This window comes from Nyctereutes procyonoides, unplaced genomic scaffold, assembly GCF_905146905.1.
Source record: "Nyctereutes procyonoides isolate TBG_1078 unplaced genomic scaffold, NYPRO_anot_genome, whole genome shotgun sequence".
NCBI lineage: Eukaryota > Metazoa > Chordata > Mammalia > Carnivora > Canidae > Nyctereutes > Nyctereutes procyonoides.
In genome coordinates this window covers 17,794,082-17,810,296 of record NW_026575132.1, presented here as the reverse complement: position 1 = coordinate 17,810,296, position 16,215 = coordinate 17,794,082, and the positions used below count along the sequence as shown (strand labels likewise).

Sequence of the window (16,215 nt, the reverse complement as noted above, 5' to 3'; positions counted from 1 at the left end):
AATCTACTTAAAGACTTCAGTAATGAAATGTAAACTTTAAAGTTTTTAGAAGAAAATATAAGAATATATATATGACCTAGGGATTTTCTTTAAAAAGTTGTATAAAAAAATGCTAGCCATAAAGAGAGTTCTAATGAATCAAACTAAAATTTTCTCTTCATTAAAATTTAGTATAATGAATAAAATAAAATAAGCCACGAAATAGGAAATGATGAACATAGAAAACAGAAAATGGACTCTTATTGACAAAAATCTATACTCTTTAAAATTATCAATAAAAAGTTAAATAATCCTCCAATAAAAAAGTAAACATTACATGGGATCTTTCACCAAAGTGAAACATAAATGGTAAACAGACCTATGAAAAGAAAAGATTTCAGACTTCAGGTTGAAAATATAAAGTGTTGTTCCTTTAATTCAATGATTAAAAATAAAAATGTTGGATAATACAAGCGCTGACAAGAACACAGAGCAACAGGAGCTTTTATTACAGTGTTGGTGCCAGTAATTGTTGAAACTACTTTGAAATACACTTTGGCATCATGTAGTAAAATTATGACTCACTAATTCCACCCCTAGGTGTATTTAGAAAACCGTGAATCAAGACCCATATGCAGTAATACTCATGAAGACATTGTTCAAAATAGGCAAAAATTTTGAAAAAATAAAAATGTCCATCTAACAGAATGGACATATAAACTATGTATGGCATATTCAAACAAATATCATTCATTAGTGAGAATGAATGTATTAATAATAAAAGCATCAACAAAGATGAACTCAGACTTAAGGTCGAACAAAAAGAGTATAGCATGATTTAAGTTAAATAAATTTCACGACTATTTTTAAAATATATATATATATATTTCCAAGGGATAAAAGCTCATGTGGTAAAATAAACAAAGCACAGGAAAGATTAAAACAGACTTTAAGAGAACAGTGTCACATGCAGGTAGGGGATGTGTAATTAAGGAAAGGAATCCAGGGGACTTTAAAGAAAGTGGAACTGTCCTATTCTTTAAGGTCGTGGTGGATATGTGACATTAATTTTTTTCTCCGAAACTGTATATATTTATGAAATATATTACCTTTATGCTACATTTCATAGTGAGGATCTTTTAAAAAACTCAATAATATAGGAATACCACTAGAATCGAGTGAATAATTTGATGATTTAGTTTTATTACTGAATTGTTTCAATCTTCTCATGATTCAAAAGGGAACACAATATGATTGTGCTCTGACTGCTCCTAGTAAGCATATATTCCTATCTTCTTGAAAGAGTTAATTTGCACTGATTACCAAGTGGTCTTGCAATGTTAAGCCCCTAGTGGATAAAATTTGATGCAGTGAACCTGAAAGTTAGGACTCTACCTATTTTCACCAGGAGGTTTTCAGTTTATGTCTGTTTAACTGGTATATTTATTGATGGCATCCCCTTTCACTCTCCAAAGTGCCCCAATTTGGAGAAAAATTATATAATCATCCCTAAAGCTATTTACAAGGCTATGTAATTTACCATGAATTAGGTTTTCACTGCCCACAGAATAGAGAGAATTCTACAATATCATTGACTTTCTAGTTTTCATGGAATTGTTCCTAATGCAAACCGACATTATTATCAGTGCTAATCATGCTAATAAATTAGAAAACACTGTGTCTGTACATGTCATATTTAATTGAATAAAAAGGGCTAGAATATTTCACCTGAAATATATAGAAAACAGAAATCCCTTTTGCTTGAACTGTTTTTTACTATTTTTTGTGCTTATAGATTACATAAACCTAGAGACAAAATGTTTTCTAAAACATGCTTTTTCTAAAATGCCTTACAGTTGTTTCTATTAAATTTGTACTAAAGAGAAAGAGTGTGAGGAAGAGCTGTGCTGGACTCTAAATTAAACCAATTACCCCTAAGTTTAGTAGTCACGGCAACAGTGACAAGAGAATTGTTTAAAATAAAACTTGCAGATAGGCAAGACTTCGAACATGGACATTTCTAATATTTCTTTCATTTAACGCTATTTTTAATTCTGAAGAAAACTGCAAACTTGAAAAAGTCACATTTACATTCTATAATTAAGGCACTAAATCAATAAAACTGTTCTGAAAGAAAAATCATGTCATACTGCAAAAATTGCATTTAAGCTGCACTTAAAAAGAAATGCAACACCCAACAAAAGAAAACACTAAAGGAGAGATGGGAGAAAGTGGTGTAATGGAATGTGAGGAGAAACAGAACACATTTGTTTTTCCCTCTTCTCCCCAGTCCTATCTGACAACGTGGCAGAATCTATAAGCATGCCTATATCTGTTATCCATATCTGCATCTGTGTATCTATCTTTGTCATTTACATTTATACCTACCTCTCCATATATTTCTAAACTCATATTTTTATTTGATAGAAATATAGGCACTTCTACCTATATTTATACACATATACATCCATGACAAAAACCACAAATACATTGTAAAACATACAAAACACATTTTTAACAGCAGGACCTTTCTCAAAGACAGGAAGCAGATGAAATCAGATATTAAGTGAAGTCAAATGCAGAGGAAACAAAAGGCAAAAATACATGTAATAGAAGACATTTGTGAAAGTTAGAGTAATCCCGAGAAACCCTTAACCCAGATGAGCAAGTATGAAGAACCACGGTTGTCATCCCTGTGCAAATGACAGGAAACAGAATGCTACTTTGATTCAAGCACATAGAACAGTATGCTTGTTAGAATTCATTGGTGACTTCAGTTTCTTCACTTTTCCATACTCGAGAAAATGGATTTAAGTGTGCCCTTATTTGGGGGGCTATTCCTTAGGCTGGTTCCTTTCCACTTATAAACAAGCAATAAATGTGAAGATGCTTTATAAACTACCTAGTATAATGAAAATATTACTATCGTCATTTTCTACCACCAATGCTGGCACCACCACAACTACCACTGTCTACCTATCCCTTTCACTCAACCCAACTAGTTCCACCTGGATTCTTTGTCTGATGATGGAGAATACTGCATTCCTTTACTTTTTAAAAAAACTATTTATTCATTTGGGGGGGGCAAATGGGAGTAGAGGTAGAGAGAATCTTCGAGCAGATCCTTTCTGAGCATGGAGCCCAATGTGGGGCTCAATCCTCCAACCCATGAGATCATGACCTGAGATGAAACCAAGAGTCAGAAGCTTAACTACTGAGCCACCCAGGTGCCCCTACTGAACTCCTTTAAACCTTTACTAATTCTGACCTGTGACCTCTGCACACTCCTTGGCCTTCAGCTTGAATCAAAGATTGAAAGGAAATCCTACAAACCACCCACTTTTTTGAGGTCCCTGTACAATGGCCTCCACTGAATGCAGTCTAGTGGCAAAGAGCTCATTACTTCTCAATAGAGCTACCTCATCACTGGACATCTACAATGATCAGAAAATGCTTCTTTACTTTGAGATTCAAAAGATACTGCTTGTTAGCATCAAATCTCATTTTATTTCTTACCATGATATTTATAAGATTGAGAAGGTCAAGCAGGGCCAGAGTAGGTTCCAAAGGAAAGGAAGAAAGAAAGATCTAGTGATTTGGTAACTATCAGTGCATAGCCTTACTTTGGGGAAGTAAAATATATTTTAAATTTTCTTTTTTTTAAATATTTTAAATTTTCAATGGGATTCAGTCCAATTTAGTGGTTGGAGTCAAACTCTAGTCAGGAACAGAGTGTACTTATACCTGGAAACTTCTGTAATCTCATCTCCTTGAAAACTAAAAGCATTACAGCTGCTAGAAGTCAAATAGGCATAAAACCCTTTTGTGAGAGGGAATGAAATCTCAGTACCCAAGAGACTTGATTATCAAAGAATTCATTAATATTCCTCTTAACCTCCATTCAGAAACTAGTATTAATTTGTTCTATTGGGATTATTTTTCAAATCCTCATATGCTTTCTTGTGACATGCCTCATATATCTCCCATGCCCACATATCTTACATAAATACTAAGTGTTCCATGTAGGAGGCAATTACTGTTTTTGTATCATCAATAAAAGTTAATAAAAGTAATCATTCCAACCACTTGAATAAGGAGTCTCATTTTGCCAGATAATCATTTTGCCATTAACTGAGATTGAGTTCTTAACATTTTTGGTTTCATGGATGGTCCTGGGGGTGGGGGTAGTCCATGAACCTCCTGATAATATATGTTAAATTTTCTCTATAAGTACACTTCTCTTGGAAAAATTTCCAGAGCTTTCATCCAATTCTAAAAGAGTCTATGTCCCCAAAATGTTAAGAATCACTGGTGTAGAGAGTGAATATGTGGTGTGAATCTTTAAAGTTGAAGATCTCCTATATTTTCTGGTTATGAATTCATCATGTATTCATGTGTTAAAGAACCTTTTTAATAGATCCAAATGCTTTGGGACCCTTAAAAATCATTTATAATCTTCTTTATTCTAGAGACCATATTCATCTAAGTGTATTTTCAATGTACAAGAGATACTCATTTTCAAATAAATAAATAATATAAAATATAAATATATATTTTATATAATGTGTATATATATGTGTGTGTGTGTGTGTATATATATATATATATATATATATATATATTTTTTTTTTTTTTTTTACAGAGAAAGCATATGCTATTGCTACAAGAATCCTAAATGGAATCAGAAGATTTTGCTTTGAAACCAGTTTTAGCACTGACTGGCATATATGACCTTGAGCAAAATCACCTTGGCTCTTGGGGCTTTTGTTGTCTCATATGGAAATGTTTAAATGAAAAGAGCTGTTCAATAAAGTTCACTGTATAATATACATTCATATGTAGATTTCAGTTCAGGATCTGAAAGAGAGTGGGGCTTGTAAAGGACAACCTGTTATTTCTGTCATCAGGTGCTTATTTGACTAATAGTTGTCCCAATACTATCAAGCCATTATTCTCCAATTTGTATGGCAAGCTGTGGCTGTATCTTTCTATCAATTTTTCAACAAGTTGAAATAATATCATTTTACTTAACCTTATTAGGCTTGCTTAGGAAATTTGATTCTCTACTTTGCCTAAAAATCTTCCTTTTTTTTTTTTTTTCTAAAAATCTTCCAATGTAGCTCTGACACTAGGATTGAGACAAAGATAGACATGATAGTACCTTTGGAACATTACAGATTAAAATACCTATAAAATGCTAATGCACAATTTTACTGTGAATTTAATAGTTTTTCAACTAACTTCTGTCATTTTCACTTTCTGACTTACATTTAGATTATCATGTATAAAATACATGCTTTATTATTTTTGCATGTTTTAGTGATTTCACACAATTTTTTAATGAGACAGTCAATATGATAGAGTATAAAATATAGAGTCTTTGAATACAGAGGTACATCTAACCTGGCTCTCTCTTTTGCTGTCTGTGTAGACCTGGACTGTTAGTTGGTCTTTCTCAAATTTAGTTGTTTTTTCCTTTCAAAACAGTAGGTACACAATAAATGTTAATCATTAGTTTATCAGCCTTAAAATGTACACTAAGAATTCTATAAAATAGATCACTATGCAAAAATAATCTTCATAAGGAAAGGTTCAAACAGGTTGAGTTTTTTGTATCTATTAATAGCTGGTACCCTGCATGGCATATGAGAAACTCTCAACAGATACTGGTTGAGTTAATTGATTAATTACTATATGATGAGTTTCTTTTAAGCTACACTGAGTCCGGGTTTTTAAAATTCCACCATCCAGCCATTTGGTATAATTAATATGTAGAGAACTGCTCCTGTTCTGTGACTATATCCAGTCTAAAATTATTTCTTTGCAGGGAGGGGTCACAAAACACTCCACTCACCATTACTGCCCTCCCACTCTTACCCTATTATTCTGACTTCTCCTATTCCCTAATCAAACCCTGCTGCTTCCACCACTAACACCATATAGTAGTATCTGATATTTTATACATTGTCAACACTTTCTAATAGTTACAAATTTGATAGTTAAAGGAATTTATGGACATATTAATGTGTATTTCTTATGTGTGAATAAGATGGGGCATACTTCGTTGAGTATTATTATTTTTAATGAAATGGCTGTTCATGTACTTACTACCCATTATGTAAATGTTCAATAGTTGGTCTTTTCTTACGGATTTTTACATTTATTTAAATTTGCTCCTTTTGGAATAGGTCAATAGTGATTAAAAAGAATCATTGCTTAACTCAAAGGAATGACAGGCTAGTTACCATTCTCCCACTTAGAAAACAAGGGATTGGCTCCTTGCCTTGTTAAACTCTTTTGCTTTAGACAGGCATCTTGCTCTTTGATAAATTGCCATCAGCCTCAGCTCTCCTGGAGGCTCATGATTCCCTACATTTTATAGTCACCATAGCATGCATCAATGCACACTGAATATTTTGGAATTTATGAACATTCACAAAGGACAACATCCAGGAATGGGAGACTGACTGAAAAATCTTATATAACAAGTCATCATTTTGGGTGATTGCAGTGGTATTTTTATTTCAGGCTTAAGTGAAGTCACGTAACTTGATGGTAACTAGCTTGATAGCAAAGCGTGCAATGTCACAGAAAAATGGTATAATGTTATTATCAGATTTGGTTGATTTTCCAAGGTAAAATATGAGTGGTCAATGGTCACTTGTCCATATGCTATAAAATCTGGAAAAGTGATCATTTATAGGCAGGCTTTAAGCTCTTTGTTGAAAAAAAAAAGTCTATTTAGTTTTTATTTTTTAAAAGAGAAACTAAAAGACTTTATTCTTGATGTTTACCTGGTATATTGTACCCAGTATTTTTTTTAAACGATTTTATTTATTCATGATAGACAGAGACACAGAGAGAGGCAGAGACGGCAGAGGGAGAAGCAGGCTCCACGCAGGGGCCCGACAAGGGACTCGATCCCGGGACCCCAGGATCAGGCCCTGGGCCAAAGGCAGGTGCTAAACCACTGAGCCACCCAGGGATCCCTGTACCCAGTATTTATATAATGCAGGAAGAGTTTATTAAATCAAAGGTAAATAAAGGAAACTGAGGCACTGAGTTGAAAACTTACATCTGGGCCTAGTTTACTTGACAGAAACCTTTTCTCTTTTCTTTTTTAAAATTCATTTATTTATTTATTTATTCATGAGAGATACAGAGAGAGAGGCAGAGACATAGACAGAGGGAGAAGCAGGCTCCTGTGGGGAGGGCAACATGGGACTTGATCCCAGGACCCCGGGATCACACCCTGAGCCAAAGCCAGATGCTCAACCACTGAGCCACCCAGGCATTTCCAAAAGAAACCCTTTCTTTTTTAAAAAAAATTTTTTTTATTTATTTATTAATGGGCGGTGGGGAAGAGAGAGAGAGAGAGAGCATGCAGCAGAGGGAGAAGCAGGTTCCATGCAGGCAGCCCGACGTGGGACTCGATCCCAGGTCTCCAGGATCAGGCCCCAGGCTGAAGGCAGCGCCAAGTCGCTGAGCCACCTGGGCTGCCCAAGAAACCCTTTCTAAACTAGATCCATTTTATATTCTTTGATCCCTTACATGTGTATAATACCATATGATGTTCAAAGCCCTTTTGCACAATTCAATTTATCCTTCCTTTTATATCTTTCCTTCAGTTGACAACAAGACCAAGACTCAAAGATGTTTAAGTACTAATACATGACAGACATAAAAATAATAAAAAAATAATAATGGCATACTTTATTGAGCAGTTACTGTATTTCAAGTACTCTCATAAGGTCTTTCCATTTAATGTGTCATTTAATCCTCACACTTAGCCAGAGGATTATTATTAGCCCTACTTTTATTTTACAGTTTTAGCTAGTAAATGTCAGAGCCCTCACATCCTTTTAATCATGATGCTCTACAGTCTACTTCCCAGTGCATATTCATTATTAAATTTTTCCCTTTTCTTTCACCTCATCACCTTTCTTCCTCCTTTTAAAATTAATGCTGAGAAAATCAAAAAAATATAACCCCACAAAAACCTATAATCATATCAATAAGTGCAGAAAAGGCATTTGACAAAGTACAACATCCATTCATGATAAAAAAAAAAAAACTCTCAACAAAGTTGATTTAAAGAGAACATTCCTCAGCATAATAAAGGCCACATATGAAAAACTCACATCTAACATCAAAGTCAGTGGTAAAAAACTGAGAACTCTTCCTCTAAGATTAGGAAAAAACAATGATGTCCATTGTCACCATTTTTATTCAACATAGTATTGGAAGTCCCAGCCATTTCTTCCCAATCAGACAAGAAAAAGAAATAGAAGGCTTCCAAATTGGTAAGAAACAAGTAAAACTTTAACTATTTGTAGATGACATGATACTATATATAGAAAACCCTGAAGACCACCAAAAATCTACTAGCACTGGTAAATGAATTCAGTAGAGTCACAGGATCCAAAATTAATATACAGGAATCTGTTGCACTACAGATTGAAAATGCACTAATAATGAAGTAGCAGAAAGAGAAACTAAGAAAACAATCCCATTTATAATTGCACCAAAAAAGTACCTAAGAATAAACCTAACCAAGGAGGTGAAAGACCTGTACTCTGAAAACTGTAACGCATGAACAGTTTTTAAAAAAAAAAAAAAAAACTCCATAGAGAGGGTTAGGATTAGAAATTCATGCTTTCCTCCATTAGCAGTATTAATTGTAATAGGAGACAGAGTGGGCAAAGTCTTCCAGAAACTTACAAGATCTAATGCAGCTGCCAGGATGGATGCATCTGGAATTGTCCCTGGCTCACAGCAGTTTAACAGAAATTGAAAGCGCTTCATGCCTTGTCGGATTGCTCCAAGATTCACAACATTTTTGCTTTTTCCACCATCTTGGTTAGAAGACAGATGGTCATCAAAACTGTGGCAACCTATAGGTTATTCCCATGGTGGAGGAATGAAAGAAAGAAAATACAATGGATCACAGATTGAAAAGAACTTCAAAGTTATAACAACATGTTTTCTGTAGTGTTGGCCTGAAAGCTTTCCCCCTGACTCCATCTCATTCATTTCCAGCCCAATGCCTGATTTAGACACACCATAAACTTTTGGGAATCTGGTGACACATGATATATGCAAATGTAGAATTTTACATAAATATTTAAATATAGGATCTGATCATTTTGCTACCAGGTCTCCTCTTTAAAACTGGCAGGAGCTCTTAGTATATTTAAAATGATCTTCCTGTAATCAATAGCTAACTTCTATTTTTATCAAAGATGGAATCACTGCACAATTGCATATATGTTCCATAAATTGATATCTCAGTTACAACACAAAGAATCACTGACTATTAGAGACATAAAGAATCTTAGAGTTTGGTCATTTAATTCTAGGATTTCCAAACCTAACTATGTGTCAGAATTACCTACGAAGTTCCTGAATTTCATCCAGACTTTCAGAATCAGAATTCTTAGAAATAGAGTATGGAAATTTGTGCTTTGTAAGCCACCCAGAAGATAATGATGTAATCAAGCTGACCCAGCACTATGGTCAGAGATTTGGGAACCACTGATTCCTTCCCACCCTTATTTTTCCATAGTTAAAGCGCCTATGAATAAGAATCAGTCTGAAGCTTATTAAACACAGAATATCAGGTCTCATCACTAGAAATTTTGATCCCATGCCTGGGGGTATTCATTCTTTTTTAACAAACACTCCTTGTGAGTTATTGATGAAGAAAGTCTAAGGATCACACATTTTAAACAATGATATAAAGTATCATTTTTCATCATTTTTATCCCTAGGTACATTTTTGAAAACCTAAATATCAGGGTGCCTGGGTAGTTCAGTTGGTTCAGCATCTGCCTTTGGCTCAGGTCATGGTCTCTGTGTCCTGGGATCAAGTCCTGCATCAGGCTCCCTCCTCAACGGGGAGTCTGCTTCTCCCTCTCCTTCTGCCCCTCCCCCTGCCTTGTGCTCTCTCGCTTGAGTGTCTCTCTCTTTTAAATAAATAAAATATTTTTTAAAAAGCATAAAGGATAGATGAAACAAATATAGAAAATTTTTGTCATTATTACAAATGGGCGATGGATATCTGGGATCCATTAAACCATTCTTTTTATTTTTGTCTATGTTTGAAAATTTTAATAAGTACAAATAATGCCATATAATTAAAATATTATCGAGGGCAGCCCTGGTGGCGCAGCAGTTTGGCGCTGCCTGCAGCCCGGGGCGTGATCCTGGAGACCCTGAATCAAGTCCCACGTCGGGCTCTCTGCATGGAGCATGCTTCGCCCTTTGCCTGTGTCTCTGCCTCTCATTCTCTCTGTGTCCCTATGAATAAATAAATAAAATCTTAAGAAAGAATAAAATAATTGTCGAAATTTCCCATTTTTCATTCCTTATGGGCATATTTCCTTTTCAGATGCAAATGTTCCATATTCAAAATTCCATGTTCAACACCTCCAGTATTTTTTTTTCCAATTAGTGTGGCATATCTGTATCATTTGCAAAAAGGAAGTAGCACACAAAGAATCTGATGGTGGAAAAAATTTGGAAGACAGAATCTTAAATGACGAAGGGCGCATACTGAAAAGCTGCAGTATAGGAACAATACTTCCTAGGTGGCCTTGTTTCTAGACAGTTGCCTTGCAAAGGCAGCTATTTATTCACTGAACATTATCAAAACTCCTAGAACCAGTAACTTCCTGTGACTTATCCTACCTCTATGTAACTTTATCAATCATACATATATAGGCCTTTAAGTTACACAGAGGAAATCCCTTCTGTCAAAAGAAATTATAACCTTAGCAGTCCCTTAAACTTTAAATTTAAGATAGACCTCAAATGTCTTTCTTTTTAATGAATACAGTTGTTTTATTATTTGTTACTATAATTAAGATTTACAATATACTAGGTAATAATTGCCTCAAAGTTGTGATAGAACTAAAATATAAGATGTATGATCAACAATCTCATTCTTTTTTAAAAAAGATTTTATTTATTTATTAGAGAGAGAGCATGAGTGGAGGGAGGACAGAGGGAGAGGGAGAAACAGACCACTCGCTGAACAGGGTGCTTAATGTGGGGCTCCATCCCAGGACCCTGAGATTGTGATCTGAGCCAAAGGCAGAGGCTTAACTGAGTCACCCACGTAGCCCAAATAAATTTATTAACCAATTTATTAAGAACAGTTGCCATCATCTTATTGAAGGAGACATTAAGAATAAGCTTTTCGTCATTTTTCTTAATACTCATTTGACAAGATAATGAATTCTAAAAGAAGGTTATTTAATATTACCAGAAGTGCCATTCTGATAAAAAGAACTTCAGAAACAATATGGTTAAGTAGCCTAAATAAAATAATGAAAAGAAAACTGACAAAACAATCTTTGACAGGAAGACTTTATCTTCTTTGCTTCACAGAATGATGGATATTCATTACAGTAGAATCCTATGATCTCAGGCATAAGAATAATGCTTATAAGTAAAAGCTAATTATAATGGAAAATCTCCATTGCGTTATAGTGGCATTAATGGATAGCCATGCATCTGCTTCAATTTTTGAGTACTTAGTATATGTGTTCAGTATTGTATGAAATATTTTATGATTTATTTTTTGTAACAGCCTTATAAGATAAATCCTTAAAGATAATCAAAAAAAGAGAAGGGAGAGAACAGGGCAGTAAGAACATAAATATATACAGAAAGAGGGTACAGGTTAAATAGCCTCGACGAAGTTCATGCAATAGAAAGTTATGAAGTCAGAATTCAAATCCAGACCTGATGACCATCAGCCTACCCTCTTACCACTATGTCACACTGCATCCCCAGAATACCCAACTGTTTATGTTGAAGGAGGCCAGAATTTTGTATACTGCTGAAGGTAGAGATTATGTCAGAGTAATTTATGGTAAGAAATAAGTCAACATTGTACATGTTATAAACTGATTGTAAAACTGATTGTATATTATTCCCAGTCGGCATTCCATATTGTACTAGTAAAAGAAATGTTAAGAAGTACTTTGGCTGTAAAATGCACCTTCTATTCGTCTTTTATATAAACTTACTAGTATATAAGGATGCTTCTTGGCTTCCTTGAACATAAGGCCTAATTTTTTAGTCTCAGTACATTCTCGTTGCATTTATTTACTATTTTTTACATTAAATTTACTGAGGTATCACTTATAAATTTACATAGAATACAGTTTTTATGATCTGTTAAGTTTAAGAAGGGATATTTCAAAATGCAGTATTTCTTTAAGCAGCATTTCCCATGGAATTTATGGCAGAGCTGAGCACATAGATGATACTCAGTAAATTTTATTGATTGATTGAAAACATGCCTTAATAAAACATCTTCCCTCAAATAAAGACCACATGATCTCTAAAATGAAATATTCTTAGTGTATATGAAAGCAAAGAAGAAAGACAGCTGATTATGAATGCAGTTTCAGTTCTGTTAAATGTTCAGGAGATGTATTTTTCATTTGTTTAATAATTTTTTAGATTAAAGAAATTCTATTGGCTTTGCATTTGATCTTAACTCAGTGAAGTTTGAGTATACATTTGAAAGTAAGAATGCTTGATGTTTGCTTTCTTTATAGCAACTTTAAAGAAGCAGAAACAGTATATAATTAAAATAATTGAGAAAGAAAAAACCAATACATTTATAATGGATGCATAGGAATCATTTATACATACAAATTGCAAAGAAGGAAGGGAAGGGAAAGAAAGCAAGGAAGAGAGGAAGGAAGGAAGGAAGGAAGGAAGGAAGGAAGGAAGGAAGGAAGGAACGAAGGAAGGAAATAAGATAGATGGGAGAAAAGGCAAAAGGAGGCTAAAAGATAAATGTTTACATGGCCAAGGTCAGGAGTTGTTGCAAATTACAATGTACTAAGATTAGCAGATAATGGGGTTTTTAAAGGTTTTTGTTTTTGTTTTTTTGTTTTTTGTTTTTTAGAATAGCTGAGGATATCTGGCTTCTGCAAAAGATTCCAAAGGAATTATCTCACAGAATACCTTTTATAATTTTTAAGGAGCCAGAGAACATGGACAAAGAATGATGTTGGCATGCAAGCTATCTTCTCTTGCCAGTCAAAAAGCACATAAAATTCCAGATATCAGTCTTAGATTTTATGGTTTTGTCTTCTAGTTACACAGAGACTACTTTACTTCAGGTATAGCTGACACAAACTGATCTCAGAGTCAGACTCTATGAATATTCCATACCAAGTCTTTCCTTTTGTGAATGAAATATAAGGAATATATAAAACAATGGCTGAAATCTGCAGGAATAGGGTAAAAATCTAGAATAAAAAAGATTTACAAGAAATACTCATGATAACATATTAAGAATAAGACTAAAAATATTGGCCTATTTCTTGAAGAAAGGGATGTAAGGGAATCAAAAGGAAGGTAAACAACTCAATTATACTTTCATCCTTTTCACCAACGAGAAAAATTCGCAAATACATAAGTGCAGAAAAGCTTTCATTAAGGAGACACCAAATGTGAGAGACCCTCCTCTGAGTTAATTCTTAGTTCCATGAAATTACACTGCAGGGCACAGAAAGAATTTACAGATGTAATCACAGTACTAGTCAAATGCCATTCAGCTAACACATTTTCCAGGCGAAGAACACTCTGTAGTGTTCAAAAAAAGCCTCATAAAAATCTATTTATAATTCTGGTGTCTCTGAATGCTAGGTGTATCTTCTCTGAAATATCATGAGGAGTGAAAAGAGTCCCTAAAGACTGAAAATGACAAAGGTCTTGCTTTGTTAGGAAGATTCTTGAAACCACAGACTAAGAGTTTGATGTATGCCCTAGCCAAATTCTGTAAGAGATAATTAGATAAATAGGAACTTTAAAAAAAAAGAAGTAATCAAAGGAATCACTGTGGTTTCATGAAGAATACACTATATTGAACTAAGCTGCATATTCCTTTAGACAGAGTTATAAAGACATGAGATATTTCCTGGTAAAATATGATGTTTTTATAATGAAATGGGAGAGTGTTTGCTAATTGCTAGTAAACTAAGTATATGGTTGTCTGAAAATTATACCCACAAACTGTTAATTAATAAAAGTCAACTAGAAGTATCACAGGAGATATATATTTGTATTTGACCTGGTCAGTAATAATATTAACAGTTTGGATGAAAACAGGGAAATGTGTGTCTCTGCAGATGAATCCTTAGAGTACAATTGTAAAAAAGAGAAAAATTCTAAATTCAACTTGGTTTGGGTTCTCAAGAGACCTTTCCTGGGCATGTGACTTAACCTCCCAAGTTAATGAAACAATACATTTTATCTTTTTTGAGATGAAGAATTAATAATGGCTATACCAAAATATAGCATGATATTCACTCTTGTGGAGGTGAGCTAGTAAAAGTTAATCCAAATTCAGTACAAGCCAACTGTGAGATATAAAACTTTATAATGCAACTTTAAATTGTGCTCATACACTTGCTGTATCCCTAGAGCTTAATAGTTACACTATTTATTACACTGATTGAAGTCAGATATGATGTATTGCATTCCATCTGAAGCTCCACATTTTGTAAAGTATATCATCTAATTGGAACACTAAGTAAAATGGAATCAGGATGGTGATGGGTCTAGAGACTCTTCCATGTAAGGGGAAAAAAAGGAATCAACAATGTTCAACCAGCGGCAGTGAGATCAAAAGAGAGAATGTGAAATAGATAAAAGGCAAAACTAGCAGTGTGTGTGTGTGTGTGTGTGTGTGTGTGTGTGTGTGTGTGTTTGGCCAAGGTTGTTATAACTAGGACCAGTGAAATCAAATTTATGGATGAGTATATTTTTGGGATATTAGGAAAGATTGTCTAACAATTTCTAACAATTAAAAAACTGTCTAGTTCTGGAATAGGCTGCTTTGTGAAGTAATAGACTCCCCTTCGGTGGAAGTGTTCAGAGGGTGGCTGGCCACCTCTCAGGGATATAATGTACAGAATTCCTAAATAGATAGGTAGATGGAAATCCGAAGGTTCTTTAAAGCTCTTAGATTTTAATAAAGGATAGACACTGAAGAAGAGGCTGTCTCTCACTCTTCTTTGTAAATCTAGTATCTACCATGGAACGAGGAACACAGTAGGGCTTCCATAAATGTCTGTTGAACAAAATTGATAAGATATTGAGAAGCTATATATAACAGTACAACACACACACGAGAAATGAATATGAAATAGATGGAAATAGAAAATGGACCACTCTATCCAATCAAATTTTTGTTCTGTGTGTTGAAAATCAGATGTAATTCTTAGGCTGCACAACATTTACCAAGACGCTTGAAGAAATTCTCCTCTTCATCTCTTCCATTTTCCATTCCACTCCCTGGTCCACCTTCGGAAAGCTTCACTGCACTGGTAAATTTGACCTGAGAAAAAAAGGCAACTCTTTGTGTTTATACTAACCCTTGCCTTGAAAAATAAGTTGTTTGTAATATGAAGATTACTTTAGTCTTCTGACTTCCACATCTGGTTAGTCAGTCAGTATGGTTTATTCCAGTGTACGAGAAAAGATATCACTTATGACTAATTTGAAGGAGGATCTAGTCATAGATTGAAAGTAAATAATCAGGCACCATGAAAATAATTCAGTGAATACATGAGATATTCTTAGAGTTTAATTCTGATAAAATCCAAACTCAAATTCCTGAACAGCAAACCATTTTAATCCTTTACAAACAACACCACAGTTGTTTCTTTATGAAAAAACAAGTATAAATTAATTCATAAAGTACTCTATAATTAAAGTAAAATAACATATCTGGGGTTTTTTCCTAAGAATTAAAATGTGCTCTAGATCTTGCCTTTAGGCCAAAAGTACTTAAAATTTTCAGCAAGCAAGGAGGCTACAGACCTCAATATTAGGCCAATTTTTTAGCAAAAAGGATGTGAAAGAGGAGTTGTATTTTCTAAATGTCTTATAAGGTTGATATATTCTTTTTATAATTTCAAAATATTACTATTAAGACAGAAGAAAACTTGTTTTTAGTGTGATTCAAAGCAGAAAGAATAGAAGCAAATGATCTGAATGTAAAGAAATGTAACTCTTACCATACACTGGAAATTATAGTGACCAGACCATGGATCATGCACAGGGAAGGCTCTTGTAGTAAATGGATTTCATCATTACCTTTTTCCAAATAGTATGCTGCTACAATGCTTAAGTATTATGAAGAAGCACTTAATGAAAAAAATCATCCTGAATTTCTTTGTCCTTTTCAATAGGGAGAATGGTTAA

General features: G+C 34.1%; 1 protein-coding gene across 1 annotated transcript in view; it reads right to left on the bottom strand.

The window, feature by feature from the left end:
- Positions 1-16,215, bottom strand: part of UNC80 (unc-80 homolog, NALCN channel complex subunit) — a 214,769-nt gene that overhangs the window by 127,438 nt on the left and 71,116 nt on the right. Inside the window, 2 exon segments of the mRNA XM_055345384.1 lie at positions 8,701-8,873; positions 15,250-15,346. Of these exon segments, the coding sequence (XP_055201359.1) occupies positions 8,701-8,873; positions 15,250-15,346 (270 nt within the window).